Source organism: Malaya genurostris, chromosome 2 (genome assembly GCF_030247185.1).
Source record: "Malaya genurostris strain Urasoe2022 chromosome 2, Malgen_1.1, whole genome shotgun sequence".
NCBI lineage: Eukaryota > Metazoa > Arthropoda > Insecta > Diptera > Culicidae > Malaya > Malaya genurostris.
Window position 1 is genome coordinate 40,721,152 of NC_080571.1, and position 15,445 is coordinate 40,736,596.

Genomic DNA, 15,445 nt, shown 5'->3' on the forward strand with positions numbered 1-15,445 from the left:
AATCGCTCTCGTCAGTTGACAAGCAGGCATATGGGTTCGTTGTCTGTTTAGGAGGGGTGGCACTTTTAAGCATCTCTGCGAAAGAACGCTTGGAGTGCTCCTTTAGGGAACGCTTCATTCGATCACCTCGCAGTTTGTAAGCGGGACAATCAGAGAGGTCATGCGGACCCTCCTTACAGTAGAGACATTTTTCAGCATCCTTACCGCAAGAGCCGTCCGCATGAGCTTCCCCACAGTTAGCACAACGTGGCTTATTGCTGCAATGGGTAGCTGTATGCCCCAGTTGTTTGCAATTAGTACAGTTCATTACTCGGGGTACGAATAGGCGAACAGGCAAACGAACCCGGTCCAAGAGGATGTAGTTGGGCAAAGCAGAACCGGCGAAGGTCACACGATAAGAGTCTGATTGGGGATAGGACTTTGTTCCATCCCCGGCGATCGATACTGAATGCAATCGCTTGCAATCCAGTATCTTGACATTCTTAAGTGAGGGGTCTTTAAAACAACCCGCCCCGTACTTAAGAACGTCCTCGCAAGTCAAACTCGAATCGGTGACCACACCGTCGATTTCGACTTCACGAGCTGGCACGTAGACGCGGTACTCCCGCGTAAAATGATCATTTTGAACGAGCTCATTAGCCTGCTTTGAGCTGGTGAGCAGAACCCTGAGCTTATCTGGGCGTATTTTATCAATACTTTTTATAGTATTGTATCGCGAGGACAGATCCCGCGATATTTTTAAAATATTTAATTTTTTTTCTTTCGATTTGGTCCGGAAATAGACCGCATAAGGACCGGCCGGTAGTGCGAGCCCATCCGGATAGCTCTTTATGCGAGACTTTTTATAGTCAAGGGAAGTCTCCATTTGATCATCGGGAACGGGGGGGTCAGAATTTACACTAGACATGTTGCGGAGCTACCTCCGCACAGAAATAAGTGAATCGGGGAGAAATAGAACAGTCGAATGCAGGAAGGAAAAAAAAACTAAATAATGATACTTAACTTAAATCCAACGGGGGCCACCAAGGCCTAGCCCTCGTCGATCGGCGTATCGCCGCTGCGATGGTGTGCAAAAAACCTCCGAGAGGAAAAAGCACACTCTTTTTTAATCCGCACAGTGATATCACGTACACCGCTGGGACTGTTTTGATCGATCGAACAATCACCGGCTAACGGTACTGTTTCGATCGTCCGCTCACAACAATACACTGCTTCAGTATATAATGTGCATAAAACCTCTCACAGGAAAAAGCACTATTGTCTATTACACAATAGCAATCTAGTTTTGATCGTCCGGTCACTTTATCACACACGGCACTGGTTTTCAACGCTTTCGCAGTAAACACAAAGCACGTCCGTTCACTCGGAAGGTTGAAACGGCAATGAGCCCCTAACCCTTATCAATGATTTGATTAGTCGTCTTCTAACCTTTTCATAAGTTTAGTTCATAAGTCGTCTGAGCCAGAAGAGTTCACTAGGCTGGATAGAAAACTCAGTTTTGCGCTTTTCATGACTGCTCCCTTGAGCAGACATAGGTGTGACTAACGGCAAGATTAGAAAAAATCAAAGAATATGACGGGTCAATCTTGTACAGAAGTTGTTTCCTGCCGTATCTTTTACACAATAGTAGATGCAATGCTTATTTGTACTTACACATCTAATCACCATCCATTTCGATTGATAAGTCGGTGGTATAAAATGCTACCGAATTACGCTTCAAAAAACGAGTTTGTTTTCATTAACCTTTTCGGAAGCAGCTGGGCATTTTTTTTGTAGGAATACACAAGAAAAGCGGGAAAGGTAAGCGAAACAGTGTATTATGATTTGTTGAGTACATTTTTAACGAATATCCGTGTTGCTAGTAATTTCAGTAGCTCCATTAGGTCCCAAACGTGGTTCGATATGTTTAGTGAAGTTACATTACCTTATAAACTATGAATCTGAATTTCAATACAAGAACGTGTTAAGTTGGTAGGAAGCACTTGTTCTTACAGTCAAACAGGACAATTAAGATCTACCGTCTGACCCAAGGGGAGAGTCGCTTAACACAAACTATATTGTGCCTCTAAAAAAACACGTGATATTCTGTGAGTCTAATACCATGTTCACATTAGCGCTGATATCACTTGATATACCGAGATGATATGCATATCATGTCGGAGTGTTCACATATGATCGAAATGATATCGTTTGACAATCAAGTTGTCATATTGAATGTTCTCATTAGAAATAAGATCAATAATATTACTTTTCTCTATTAAAATTAAATCAAGAGTTGAAGTTTTGCATTTTATGGTCTCCGAACGCCAGTATTCGTTGAAAAATTCGAAATTATAATGATTGTTCATTGTCACTCTCGAAGTGACGTTCATAAATAAGTGCGTTCAATGCCATTATCCGTGTTGCTAGTTGCGATTTTTGACAACTCGACATAATATCGTACATGATATCCCGGATATCATGCCAAAATGATAATACGCGTTGACATCAAATTGTATGGGATATCAAGTGATATCGCACATGATATCATCGGATATCAAGTAAATCCGTATATCATTTGATTTCAGCGCTAATGTGAACATACTATAAGTGTGCCACGCTGTTCCCCATGAAACAGCTACTTGTCAAAACTGAGCCCTTTGTGTGCCGCAACTGTGCAACTGTATGAAAACGAAAGTGCCAATATTGATAAATGCGCCAACGCATTGTGTTAATGTGTGATTGGCACATTGTTCTAAGCGTCCTCCCCTTGGTCTGACCCCATTTTATAACGCCTTAGTTGTGCAAACTGAACACATTTTACATAAACCTAAAAATCTGGTAGGGTATAGAAAAATGTAAAAATATATTATATGAATATTCCGCGAAATCAAGTAAACGTTTTGACTAGTGCGTCTATTCCAATGTCTTTCGATCACATTATCACTTGATTTAGAAAGTTCCAAAGGTTATCAGAAAATTTAAAATACATTCCGCAAGTGACGAATTTTCTAACCATGATCGATTTCCAATGAGTAAGAGTTATTGATGGTGATTTGGATAATAATTGTCATGACTTTGTGTAAAGATAAAATGAAAGGTTTCATGATTTTCAAATCATGACAACGGTAATGAGTTTCTTTCCGTTTTCAAGAACTTAGGTTCAAATTGAAGGTCTTATGGTCCCATAGCTATTAAGTTTCATCAGGATGCGACTTACGGTTGAAGGTGAAGTGTGTATGATATGGAAATCAATCTTCTAAATTTGTCTTAAAACAGTTTCGTTGTGTAGCTTATATTAGTTGTTGGCCAAACGATCAAATTTCGGCTACTTCTGCTCAATGTTTCCTGTTCCGGTTTTTACCGAAAATAGTGGTAAAAATATACAAGGTTGTGTACAAAACACGTCTGATCACGATGACATGAAAAGTGTCCAAGTAACAATCTCTACGGGATTATCAAACCGCACCGAGTGTTTGGACGCGAATTCCTGGGCCCTTGTTGCTACCCGCTTCTTCTGTTCTACACTTTGTTTCGAGATTTTCTGCTTCTTGTAGGTCTTCAGGTGATTTCGTCTCTTGATACGCTAGATGATTCCGACACTCGTTCCCACTTTTTTGGCCAAATCACGGATTGACATTGATTTGTTCTTCATGATTAGAGATACCACTTTCTGGTGCAGTTTCGGGTTGGAAGAACCGGGTTTTCTGCCTCTTCCTGGTAGCTCATCCAAAGAATAGTGTTCCCCAAACTTATCAATGATACTTTTAACACTGGCATGAAGAATTCCAAACCGCTTCGCCAATTTTCGCATAGTAATACCCTTCCCACTTAGCCAGGTGTCCAGATCCTTAATTTTCACTTCTCTTTCAATACGCGACATTTTGAAAACGCAGGATTTCTACCGCACAAACAAGTAAATAAACGAAAGCTGATAGCCAAACGCACAGTATGCTGTGATCTGAGCACAAAAATCCATCACAAATACATGCGTACCATACATATTTATGTTGATAGTTTATTTTCGATGCACTCCTTAATGTCTACTGAAGGAACAAGACGGAAGAATTGACTTTTTTTTGGCCACGTCCTGAATCAAATGGTTCGGATTGGTTTGAAGATAATCCATCTCCTTTCTTGCGTTCACGAAGTTCCATTTATTCTCAACTGTTTCACGATCCACTAATGTAAGCAACTAGAATTTTCCACGAACGCGATATAAATGTATTGCTTGGAAGCCAACTCGATAACGAATGAAGTGATTGTGAAATTTTACATATGTAGACATTACTCTCTACACTAGTTTTAACTGAAATTTCGTCAAATTTTACACAGTCAATAAACACACAGCTTTCAGGATCAACACCGAATATTTCAGTCCATTCGAGGAGGTAGTAATGAACTAAATGGGAACCAATGTATATGCTCTGTAATTTTTTTTGACTTTTTTTTTAAAAGAGTTGAAAACAGTAAATTTCATTTAGAAGTTTTGGTACCGCATGGGTGTCGACTTGTGCTAAGTGCACATAACTATTTCATATTCTTACGTGTTGTCTTCGACTCATCAGCGCATTAGCAGTTTATGTTGTACCGCTAACGTCACCTAACGGTTCAACTTAAACCGCTACGCAGACATGAAGTTAATGCTATTTGCAAAACTGTTTTTACACCGAACTGTCCTGTTTTACTGAAATGCCGTATCACAATTTCCACTTGTTGAAATTTCAATACTGGAATTCCATTGTGTTTTTCATGTATTTCACTTGGAACCTAACTACAAGAGTAATAATAAATGCAGTCAGTTTTATGCCATTCAGAAGCATTTTCATCTTTCGCTTTTTCAGTTTTAAATTTGGTTGATGTTTGAAAACTAATGAAAGTTCTTTTATATCAGCAGTTAGAACCAGAGCTAATAGAAATCATTTTCATTGACTAAAAATAGACGAAAATGACAAGAAATTACTGTCACCCTCAGCTTCGCTTGCAAACTATGAGAACGAAATCCATGTCCAGTCAATGACATAAACTACTGTTCAAAATAGTGTTTTTTCTTTCATTTGCCCTTTCAGTCATTTGAAGTGAAAATCCCATAGTACGCAGTGTCGATATTCACCCGAAGCTGTGAGAATTGAAAATGACAGAAAAAGGTTTCACAATAACTTTTACCTGTTGGTGGTCGAATTTGTAGTAGTTTTGGTTTCCAAAGAGGTTCTGTCATTTTTTCGATGAGAAACGAAAATCCTTCGTCTCCTTCGTTTGTTCTGGTGTCGGTCATTTACGAATGAGACAGTAAAACATTGAAAATGAGACTGTTGGAATGGTTTCTTTCATTGAGAATGCGTGACAATTTTAAGCTCTGGTTAGAACTATCGGTTATTGAGAGCAGAGTTCATAACCTACATGAAACGCTGTGAGAATGGTTTCGGCATAACGACTATTTTAGGCAAAGTTGAGAGGCCCTCGGTTCATAGTATGCGAAATTCTATTGGTTTAATCTAATCTTGTCCTAACAATTCCTATGTGCTATTCCGCTAGATATTACTTTGGGGTGGAAGGCTATTGGTGCTAACAGCACCCTCCCCAGATTTATGCAGAATGGGGATCAAAGGATGCCTAAGTCGATCCAATGATTCCGGTTGGAGCGTGACTTGCGGTTCACTGGCGCTCAGATGATCCTAACGGTACCACGCGACGATCTACTCATCTAGTCCCAGACAAAGGATCTAGACTGCACCGACGGAGAGCTCCCCGGCGAAGTATGTTCTCCCGACACCGAGTTCTCTGTTACACCACACGGGACACCCGAAGGAGTCCCGAGGTCGGTCCGGCGATTCCGGTTGGAGCATGGCTTCCGGTTCGCTGGCGCCTGGACGACTCGAATCGGTGTTGTGGCGTCTACTCGACTAGCCCCCGCCGAAGGATCTAGCCTACACCGACGGAGAGTTCCCCGACGAAGGAGGCTCTCCCGAAACCGACGCTTTCGATACCCGTCAACGCCCGACCGAGAGGATGTCTGGGTCGATCCTGTGATTCCGGTTGGAAGATAGCTTCCGGTTCACTGGCGCCCTGATGATCCTAGCGGTATTACGCCACAATCTACTCGTCTAGTCTCCGACGAAGGATCTAGACTACTTCGACGGAGAGTTCCCCGGCGAAGGAGATTCTCCCGACCAGAGATGGCATTTCACCAGAGTGATACACGCTAGAGTCAGATTTTTGCCACACCGAGGATGCAAAAAACGAAGCACCGCACAAAGAGGAAAGCGCACTTCTTCTCAGTGTCGAATAGACAGCATTTGAGTGTGTGCTTGTGGTTAAAGCAGCTGGCGCGAGTGAAACACATTCTCTTCGCACGAATCGCTCACACGCGCTCTCGTCTAAATACACCTAAGTGACCACTGGCGCGTGATGGTGAGCGAACACTTCTGTGAACTTCAATTAATAGAGAGTAGATCTGGCCTTGCTATGAAAAATTTGCAAGGAAAACCGAAAATTTTACGATAAATTGTTTTATTTTGCTTATTTTGCGTGTCCACGCTTCATCTACGAAAACCATACAGCAGAGTGCTCACCGGCGTGTACACCTCTGTGAAAGTATCTGCATCCACCTCTGAGAATTTATTAGCTAATGCTCTAGAACTTTGGTGCGATTCAGTGGAAGAGGTAAAAGGAAATAAACAAACGCGTGTATAAATGTGAAAGAGAAGAGCTCTCGTTGAAGTTGTCAGTGCGAGGGGAGAAATTTTGCTTGCTCTTCGTCACACAGAGGAGATAGACATCTCTGCTCCCGACACCGAGTCCTCTCTTACACCACACGGGACACCCGATGGAGTGCCGAGGCCGGTCCCGCGATTCCGGTTGGAGCATGGCTTCCGGTTCGCTGGCGCCTCGACGACTCGAATCGGTGTTGTGGCGTCTACTCGACTAGTCCCCGCCGAAGGATCTAGCCTACACCGACCGAGAGTTCCCCGACGAAGGAGACTCCCCCGAGACCGACGCTTTCGATACCCGTCAACGCCCGACCGAGAGGATGCCTGAGTCGATCCAGTGATTCCGGTTGGAGGATAGCTTCCGGTTCACTGGCGCCCCGACGATCCTAACAGTTTTACGTACTACTCGTCTAGTCCCCGACGAAGGATCTAGACTACTCCGACGAAGAGCTCCCCGGCGATGGAGGTTCTCCCGAACCGACGTTTATTCGCTGATCCCTCTTGAGCCTACTACGGTTGCTCGCGACCAGTGGTCGCGGCTGCCTGTTGTTGCTCCGCACTCCATTTCCGCTGCAATATGCCCGCAATTTGGGATGCCGCGGTCGACACTGCGTTCCAGTTCTCTACGAGGTGTCACATTCTCTGTATCAGGTTCTCCGGTGTGGTGTCAATGCCGCATGCCTCCAGTAGCTCACTCCTTTGAGTAATTGGGAAGGTGTAAATAGACCCTAACGTAGACGTTTCTTATGTGAGATTGAAGCAGTAGTAAAAATCTCACTTATGCGATTATGACCATGAGAAATGAAATAAAATCTTGATTTACTTTCCAGGAATATCACTATGCGAACACTTGGCTTCATCGCACTGCTGCAAGTGACTGTTGTAGCTGCAGGAGTACACCGGTCAGATGAACCAAACAAGCAAGCTCAGCGTCAGCTCTTCCGACAACTTCATTCGAGAAATGCATCGAAGTATCCAAGCATACCGACGGCAACTAACAACCCTGACAAAGCGGCTGTATTGGAGAACTTCTTCACCACGCAAGTTGACCACTTCAATCTTCAAAACACAGAACGTTGGACGTTGCGATACTTTTCCGTGTCCGATTACTACAAGCCCGGAGGACCCATTCTTATTTTTCTAAGCGGGCATCGATCGCTTACTCCGGAGATGATCGACGAAACGACGCTTATCTACGAAATGGGACAGGAAATGAACGGGGCCGTGTTTGGTTTCGAAACTCGGTTCTACGGACATAGTCGGGTTACTGAGTATGATCAAGAATATTCACTTCCGATTCTTAAAACTCATCATTTCCTAATTATAGGGACCTGAGCACTGACAATCTTAGACTGTTGAACACCGATCAGGTACTGGCCGATTTGGCTGAATTCGTGACATATTTGAGAAATGAAGTCCTGGAGGATCCTACTGCTCGAGTTTTGGTTTCTGGTGCCGAGTATGGCGGTGGTTTAGCGGCGTGGTTCCGTATCCGGTATCCTCATCTAGGAAACGTAGCTTGGGCTTCAAGTGGATACATGAATGCTATCATGAATTTCGAGGCATTTTCGGAGGCTTGGGGAGAAACTTTGATTGAACATGGTAGTCAGAAGTGTTACAATGAAATATTTGTGGCATTCCATGTGATGCAAAATCTGATCGATTTGGGAAAAGCTGATGTGTTGTTCGAGAAGTTCAATATTTGTCACGATATCGATCCGGAAAATGAATTTCAGGTTCAATATTTTTTCTTCATTTTGATGGGATCAGTAGAACTGTTTACCATTGCTAACAAGGAGTAAGTCAGGCTTTTTATACTAGTTATTGAAACCGGTAAAAGAATTCTAACTAAAAGTACTTTTTTGCAGTCTTGCTGATTTCTCCAAAGTGTGTGATGAAATTACGGGTGCTGAGGCAGAAATCGCAGTGAATGCTTTTGCAAATTGGTTCAACAACAGATGGATCGCTGAAGAAGCCTGTATAGTTTCGGACCCGGATGTGGCTGTCGAAATTTTCCAAGACACAGACTGGGATTCTGAATACAACGCACTAGGCGCCCGTCAAGTGATGTACCAGGAATGCAGTGAATTTGGTTGGTTCTTCACCACGGATTCCCCCTTCCAGCCGTTTGGTGATCGTGTCAACATCGAATTCTTCATTGAAATGTGTCGCCGGATCTTCGGCGAATGGATTACTGCAGAAACGATCGCCAGTGGAGTAGATCGTGCGAACAATCGTTTCGGCGGTGTCACCCCTGGGTCTAGTCTGACTCTTTTCACCAACGGAGCAGCCGATCCTTGGCGAACGATCGGTATTACCCGTAACCTCACGGTGGATGCAACTGCAGTAGTGATTCCCAATCAACTGGGCAGTTCCGATCTTACGGCCACATCTGAAGACGATCCTCCAGAACTGCAGGAAGCCAAGCGTAATTTGAAGACCAAACTCGCCAGTTATCTGTTCCCGGTAGCACCTTGGGATAGCTCGTAGAGAACTGCGATACCATCGATGGGTATCCAGCTGAGTGTATTTTAACGCAAAAAATAAATGAATGATCTGTGTAATTATTGATATTAGTGTACTCTTCTAACAACTTCAAATCAACAAAATCATGATCAGAAATTTCATTATCACTCCGGAGAAAATCAGTTCAAAAGATTTTCTACAAAAACTCAGTGACTGAAAAAATCACTCCCGAGATTTTCATTCGTGAAACAAGCATGCACAGAACTCTGAAACCTCGAAAAGCACAAGTGATTTTTTGTGTCAGCGAAATTTCCCCCCATAACAATATTGCTAAAGAGATAATCGACAGGGAAAAGAGTCTCCGATGATATTTCAATGCTGAATTTCCACCACGCTCTGTTCGACACCGCAGATTTAATAATATTTTCATAAAAAATAAATTCGCAACTGGGAAAAGAATAACTCAATCGATTAATATGAACAAAGATATTTCCTACCACAATCTAAATTGCGATTGTAGCGAGGAAAAGCTATTTCAATTCCAGCTGGACTTTTCCACTGCATTATTTAGAGATTGTTTTTCACCCAATAAAATACTATTTAGCATAAATTTAATTTAAAGAAGTAACAGAAGTGCAGCATTTTGCATGTCTCGAACACACAGTAGCATTTCAGTGGCTCGTTTGAATTGGCGTAGCAATAACCTGCGCTCCTGTTACTCATGCGTATGATATTTAAGCTAAATTGGACACATTTTTGGAATCGGCTGCATAACATTCTTTGTGATTGATTTTTTCTCTTAATGATCTTATTATTACCATAACTATTATTAATCATAGCACTTTTCGTTTTAATTGATGATATTACTCCAGCACCACGATATTGTTTGATAAATTTCGAATACATCACCACTACTGATCCACTTATCAACCACCATACGCGAACTGAACAATTTCATAAAGGTTGAGTTTTTGTTCATCAGCTCTCTTATTCATCATGTATTCTGCAAAGAGTTGAGAGGTCAAGAGGCTAAGATAATTGATTTTACAAAAACCTTCTGTTCGAGAATCATATCAGATACTTTTTTCTTAAATATCATCGAGTAGAATGTTCGCCAGTTAACTTTTCACAAGTGATTTTTTTGACAGGCAAGATCAGTTGCAGTGAGAAGCGCGTTCACAAAAAAATCAGTAGTGAATTTTTCTTCAGTGAGTTTTTTGATCGATGTTTTTTTTTTGTCTGAAAATCACTTGCGAATAATTTCAATCGCGATTTCGAAATTTAGATTTTGTCCGCCAGGACTGGATAGGATACTTAACTACGAGTGCTAATAACAAATACAAATAATAATACCCCTACACGCTCTTTGAACATAACTCATGGTTTGAGTTGCGATTACTCAAATTCATAAACTGGAACAATATGTCAAAATTTGAGTATGGATTTGATTAAAATAAACTCGTTGCCATGAGTTCTCTCGCACTTATTCATACATTAGAGTAAGCGTTGAGTTTTTAAACATTTGAGTGAAAAAAAAACTTCTTGCAGTTCAGTGCGTTTTCATTCTCGGAATATTCTTATCGAAATAAAGAATGCAAGAATACGTCGTTTTCCATTGCCGTTTCTAAATCCGGTTTTGAAAACATGAATCAACGTCAATCATTGATGTTTTGTGGTTTCAATTATGCTTGATGAAAAGCGCAACATAACGATATCAAATAATTCAATTTTTACTCCTGAACGGTTTTGAATCACTATTTTGCGCATTCAAAAGCAACAAGAATAACTTTGTATATGAAAATTACCGAAGAAAAATTTTTCATTTTGAGAGCAGGGAACTCAAATTTTGAGTTGAACTTGCTCAAACTTTGAACAAAATATTTTTTTCTTATTTTGAGTAAAAATTACTCAAGTTTTGACAATTTCGTCCCTTAACGCAAAAATGAGTAGATAGGTGGTAACTCAAGTTTAGAGTCACCCCGGTGGTGCGATTGTCATCTGCATACTATTGGCTTGATGCCGAAATTTTTGGTTCTTTTAGTTCTAGTTCGCTGTCAAATGCTGTGTTTAAGCAGTGTTCACATCTTTCTTCATGCGGTTACACCGACGACACGACCAGGCACTCTGAAGGAAATTCGACTTGAAACATGTTCGTAAACGATTTGCTATCAGTTACCATAAATTGAGCGATCCCTCGCTATTGACAAAAACAATCTTTTCGAGCAACACTGTTTAGTTGCTACGAACAAGTTTCCAAGGAGTCCCAATATAAATAAACAAAGAATTTATCTCCAGAAGTTTGCTACAGGTGGGACAAAGGTCGGGTTCAGGTTTCCCGTATCTAGTGCAGTTCTAGTGCATCTAGTATATATGAAATAAAATGTGGAGTTGAATCGATTACGGACACTTTATTTAATATGAACGTATTATTGAATGAATGAGGTAAAATTACAAAATTTTTACAATTACAAATTACAATACAAAATTAGGTTACAAAAATCAAGTAGCTTCCAGGTATTCTGGGATAATATCAATAGTTTGTGGTTTTACACCCCAGGCTATTCTCCAGTCGCCAGGTTCTCTCCATTCAACGCAGAGAAGATCTGAGTTTTTTAAAGTTTCAGTTTGCAGCACAACTTGGTAGATTGTACTTGTTGTTCAGCTTTCGATTACTATTCTAAAAAGCTAAATTACTATTCTAAAAAGCTCTCAAACTATAACAAACCACTTTTTTTCTTATACAAAAAGAGGTAAAATTACTTGTTTTGCAGAGAATACTAGACAAGAGTTATATTTATATTGGGTTTGAAGAAATTAACTTTTGACACCAGTGTGGTTTGATTGTATGGAACGTGTGGTTTGATTGTATGAACGTAGCTTAAAATATTGTTGACAACAACGCCACCAAAATAAAATGCGTCGGTTTCAGGAACCAGCTTCCATAGCAGGCGGGTGTTTGGAGTACGTGCACTTTTTATGAATTTGAGTGATGTGTCACTCAATTTTGAGTTATGTTCAATGAGAGTGTAGGTCATACAAACGGATCTGTTTTTCTTGGTTCAGTAAATAAACTAGTTAGCCTAGCCCAATCGTCTAGAGTGACTATAATCAGAGTGGCGACAGCTGTTCGTTTGGAATGACAGCTCCCAGTTCCAAACGAGCAAACGACCTGTCAATTCAATGTAAAGCTAATGGAATGTTTTGAATTGTTGCCAAAATTACGGATGAGATGTCGTCACTCTGGTTATAGGCACTCTACAATCGTCTATTTCGTCGTGACTGTTTCAAAATGCCGAAAAAGAAATGATTTGGCAGCACAACATCGAAGTTGCTATGAAACGAGACTTGTTTGTTTGTTGTTTTGAAGTGTCGACACTGCTTTCCATTCAGTCACAGATTCAAACTAAACAAATTATGGAAATGGACTCTAAAATGTCGGCATGTCCAAAAATTTTTCCGAATGACTGGGGACTTAAAAGACAGGTTGATAATTTCACACAACCCATGATGATGATACTAATCCATGATTATCCATTTTCAGTAAAATGGAGCAGGCTAACCTGATTTTGCATTGAAGTTAGATAGTTGTGGTTGGTGAAGCGGAAAGGAAACTTCACCCATCATAAACACTAACTGATTCCTACGCGGCTTATGCAATATTATTTTAAGAAATCGTAAAGCTGACTTGAAAGATTTATAGGTGCAATCGGTATTCATGAGAACGATATTAGTATGCCTTTTCTCTGTTGTTTACCTACTGTTTCGCTAAGAGGCAATAAAATTTGTAGAAGCGGTCTCCTCCTACAAGAATATGTACAGGCCATCGATAACCTGAAGCAGAAGTTGACAAATAATAGTTTCGCCAAACTGTAATCGATGATACCATGCTTAATATTTTTTAATACAAAACAAAAAAGTTAAAAATGATTGAGTATGCATATGAGTCCCGCTCTCGTTACTTTCGAATGGCCATCAGGATTGAAGTGGTTTCTATGACCAAGTACAAGATCCAATTCAATCGTATTTATTAAATCTCTTGACTTGGTTTTAATAGCTATAAAACAATCAGGTTGGACCTGACCGAGTTTATGATCGTAGCCCTCATCATATGAAGCAGCTGTTTGACAAAGAACCTTTAAAAACAGACACGATCAGTAGCTCAATTGACCATTCGATTCTGAATATTTTGATTCGATCAGAAGCGAGAAAGCATTCTTGTTGAGCGGCATGAAATTCGGAAGAACGACGTCGATTTCATTCAGTTTTCGTTTATTTTGTAAAATGCTTAAATATGATTTCGCAGCATTTCGTCGCATACTCCGCAATGTTGTAGTTTAATTTCCTTCTGTGCTGCGACAAACTCAAGATTGTATTCGGCTCTATGTTTTCTTAAAATTGTTTTTCTTCGATACACTACTTTGATTGAGACAATTAAACGAAAACCTGTGCTCCTGTTCCTACTGTATAAGAAATCCAAGTTAAATGGGTAGTAATACTTTTCAAGTAGCAAAATAAAACACGCTTAGTGATTGAATTTCTTTTTTGTTATTATTATTAATTTGTAATCACTGCCGATTAATTCGGTTGTATTTTGAAAACGATGTAAGTTTACGTTCTCCCCTACACATTATACGAAATTGAACAATGCACGTACCGAATGAATACCGGTTTTGCATCGTCCTTTTGTATGACGGTTTGAAAGTTTTGACACTCATCGCCCTATAATTTCAGAACCGGAAGTTGGGTCTAGATGAAAATGCACAGTATCTTTTAAGACAAGGAGATCTTTAATTTGAATTAAAGCTTTTTTATATGAGAAAGGCAACTCTTTTTTACGTAAAAAATGGAAATAGCGCGATGTTTTATTAAATTTACTGTATGATCTGTATTTTACTGGAATATGATTAGGGCACGGACTTTTGTTATTTTTCAGTTTATTGATGAGAAGTGTGTTTCAGTGAACAAGCTAGTACAGCGAAATTCTTTATTATATGGCCGAATGTTCATGCTGGAAGGTGCCGGGTCCTCAAAATACATTTTGGCCTTCTTAACCGCAGTTATATGAAAGCTATCTGATAATCAAACTCGGATCTACTGTAAGTCTACCCACATACACTGGTAATGCCTTGAACTGATGGTGGGTTCACATACAAAACACATATAAAACAGGCATAAACATTTGTAATCTTGTGCTACCAGAAATAAATGGCGCCATCGTTTCGAAGTCTACTGGAATAGCAATGGGAAAGTGGGAAATGCAGAAACGATTTAGGAAAATCCAATTTTAATTTTAGGTTTGATAAAGGATATAAACTCATTATCATTGATAAGAGTTATTACGGCACACCAAAAGTTGACTACCAATCGCTGCAATTGAAATTTCCCGTAAAATACCGGCTGATATATTAGAGAGAGTGGGTCAAAATCGGACCTCTCGCATGGCCCATCCAAAGCGGAGCCGCAGCCAACATTTGCATGAAATCGTTTTCAAACATTAAATTATATTGATCGTTCTATCGAGTACAATAAGAGTTCCACCAATTTTCTCGAATCTTTGGTGTTTTTATTTTGAAAATCAGAAATAAATCACCCTTCATAAGTTGGCGGTCTTCGTCTTCGATTCGTCAGTACGTAATACATTATGTTGAACTGTTATGCCTTCTAGCAGTTCAACATGAACCGATACAAAAATGTACAGAACACATCATGTTTTATTGTTATTGAAAAAATCCAAAAACGCGAACATCTCACAAAGTAGGCTCCAAAAAAGTCACACCATATCAGTGGAAGTTGGATTTTTATACATCCTAATTATATTCCAAACAAAACAATTCCTCCCCGGTGAATAACAATTTCAATTCATTTCAACTTCAGAAGTTCAGCAATCGGATATCTTATCAAGTAACTGTAGATTGACCTTAAAATACTGCTTTATAGATTACTATTAATACCATTACATCATAACATGCGCCTGAGCACAATAAAAATAACATAGTACTTTTGATTTGATTATTTGATGAACAACACCTCATACCGGGATAAAGATTAGGGTGCACTTCTACATGTTAGATTTATCAAAAGTTGGAATGGTTTATATAATAGTGGATGCAGTACGCGTGTGTAAGGTAACCGTACCAATATTCATCTCAGTTCATCAAGATTTCAGAACCACTAGTTAGAATGAAATTGTGCATTAAGGAGTGTATCGAAAATAAGCTTTCCAAATACATTTGTGTTGTAGGCATGTATTTGTGATGGTTTTTTATGCTCAGATCATAGCATGCTGTGTG

The 15,445-nt window shown here is 40.1% G+C and overlaps 1 protein-coding gene across 1 annotated transcript; it reads left to right on the forward strand.

Annotated features, from left to right (window-relative positions):
- The first annotated feature begins 1,737 nt into the window (after positions 1-1,737).
- On the forward strand, positions 1,738-9,212 carry LOC131430391 (thymus-specific serine protease-like). The gene is made up of 4 exons (XM_058595326.1): positions 1,738-1,800; positions 7,520-7,960; positions 8,017-8,487; positions 8,558-9,212. Exons 2-4 carry the CDS (start codon positions 7,530-7,532, stop codon positions 9,177-9,179), a joined length of 1,524 nt encoding a protein of 507 aa, XP_058451309.1. The 5' UTR covers positions 1,738-1,800; positions 7,520-7,529; the 3' UTR covers positions 9,180-9,212.
- The last annotated feature ends 6,233 nt before the right edge of the window (positions 9,213-15,445 follow it).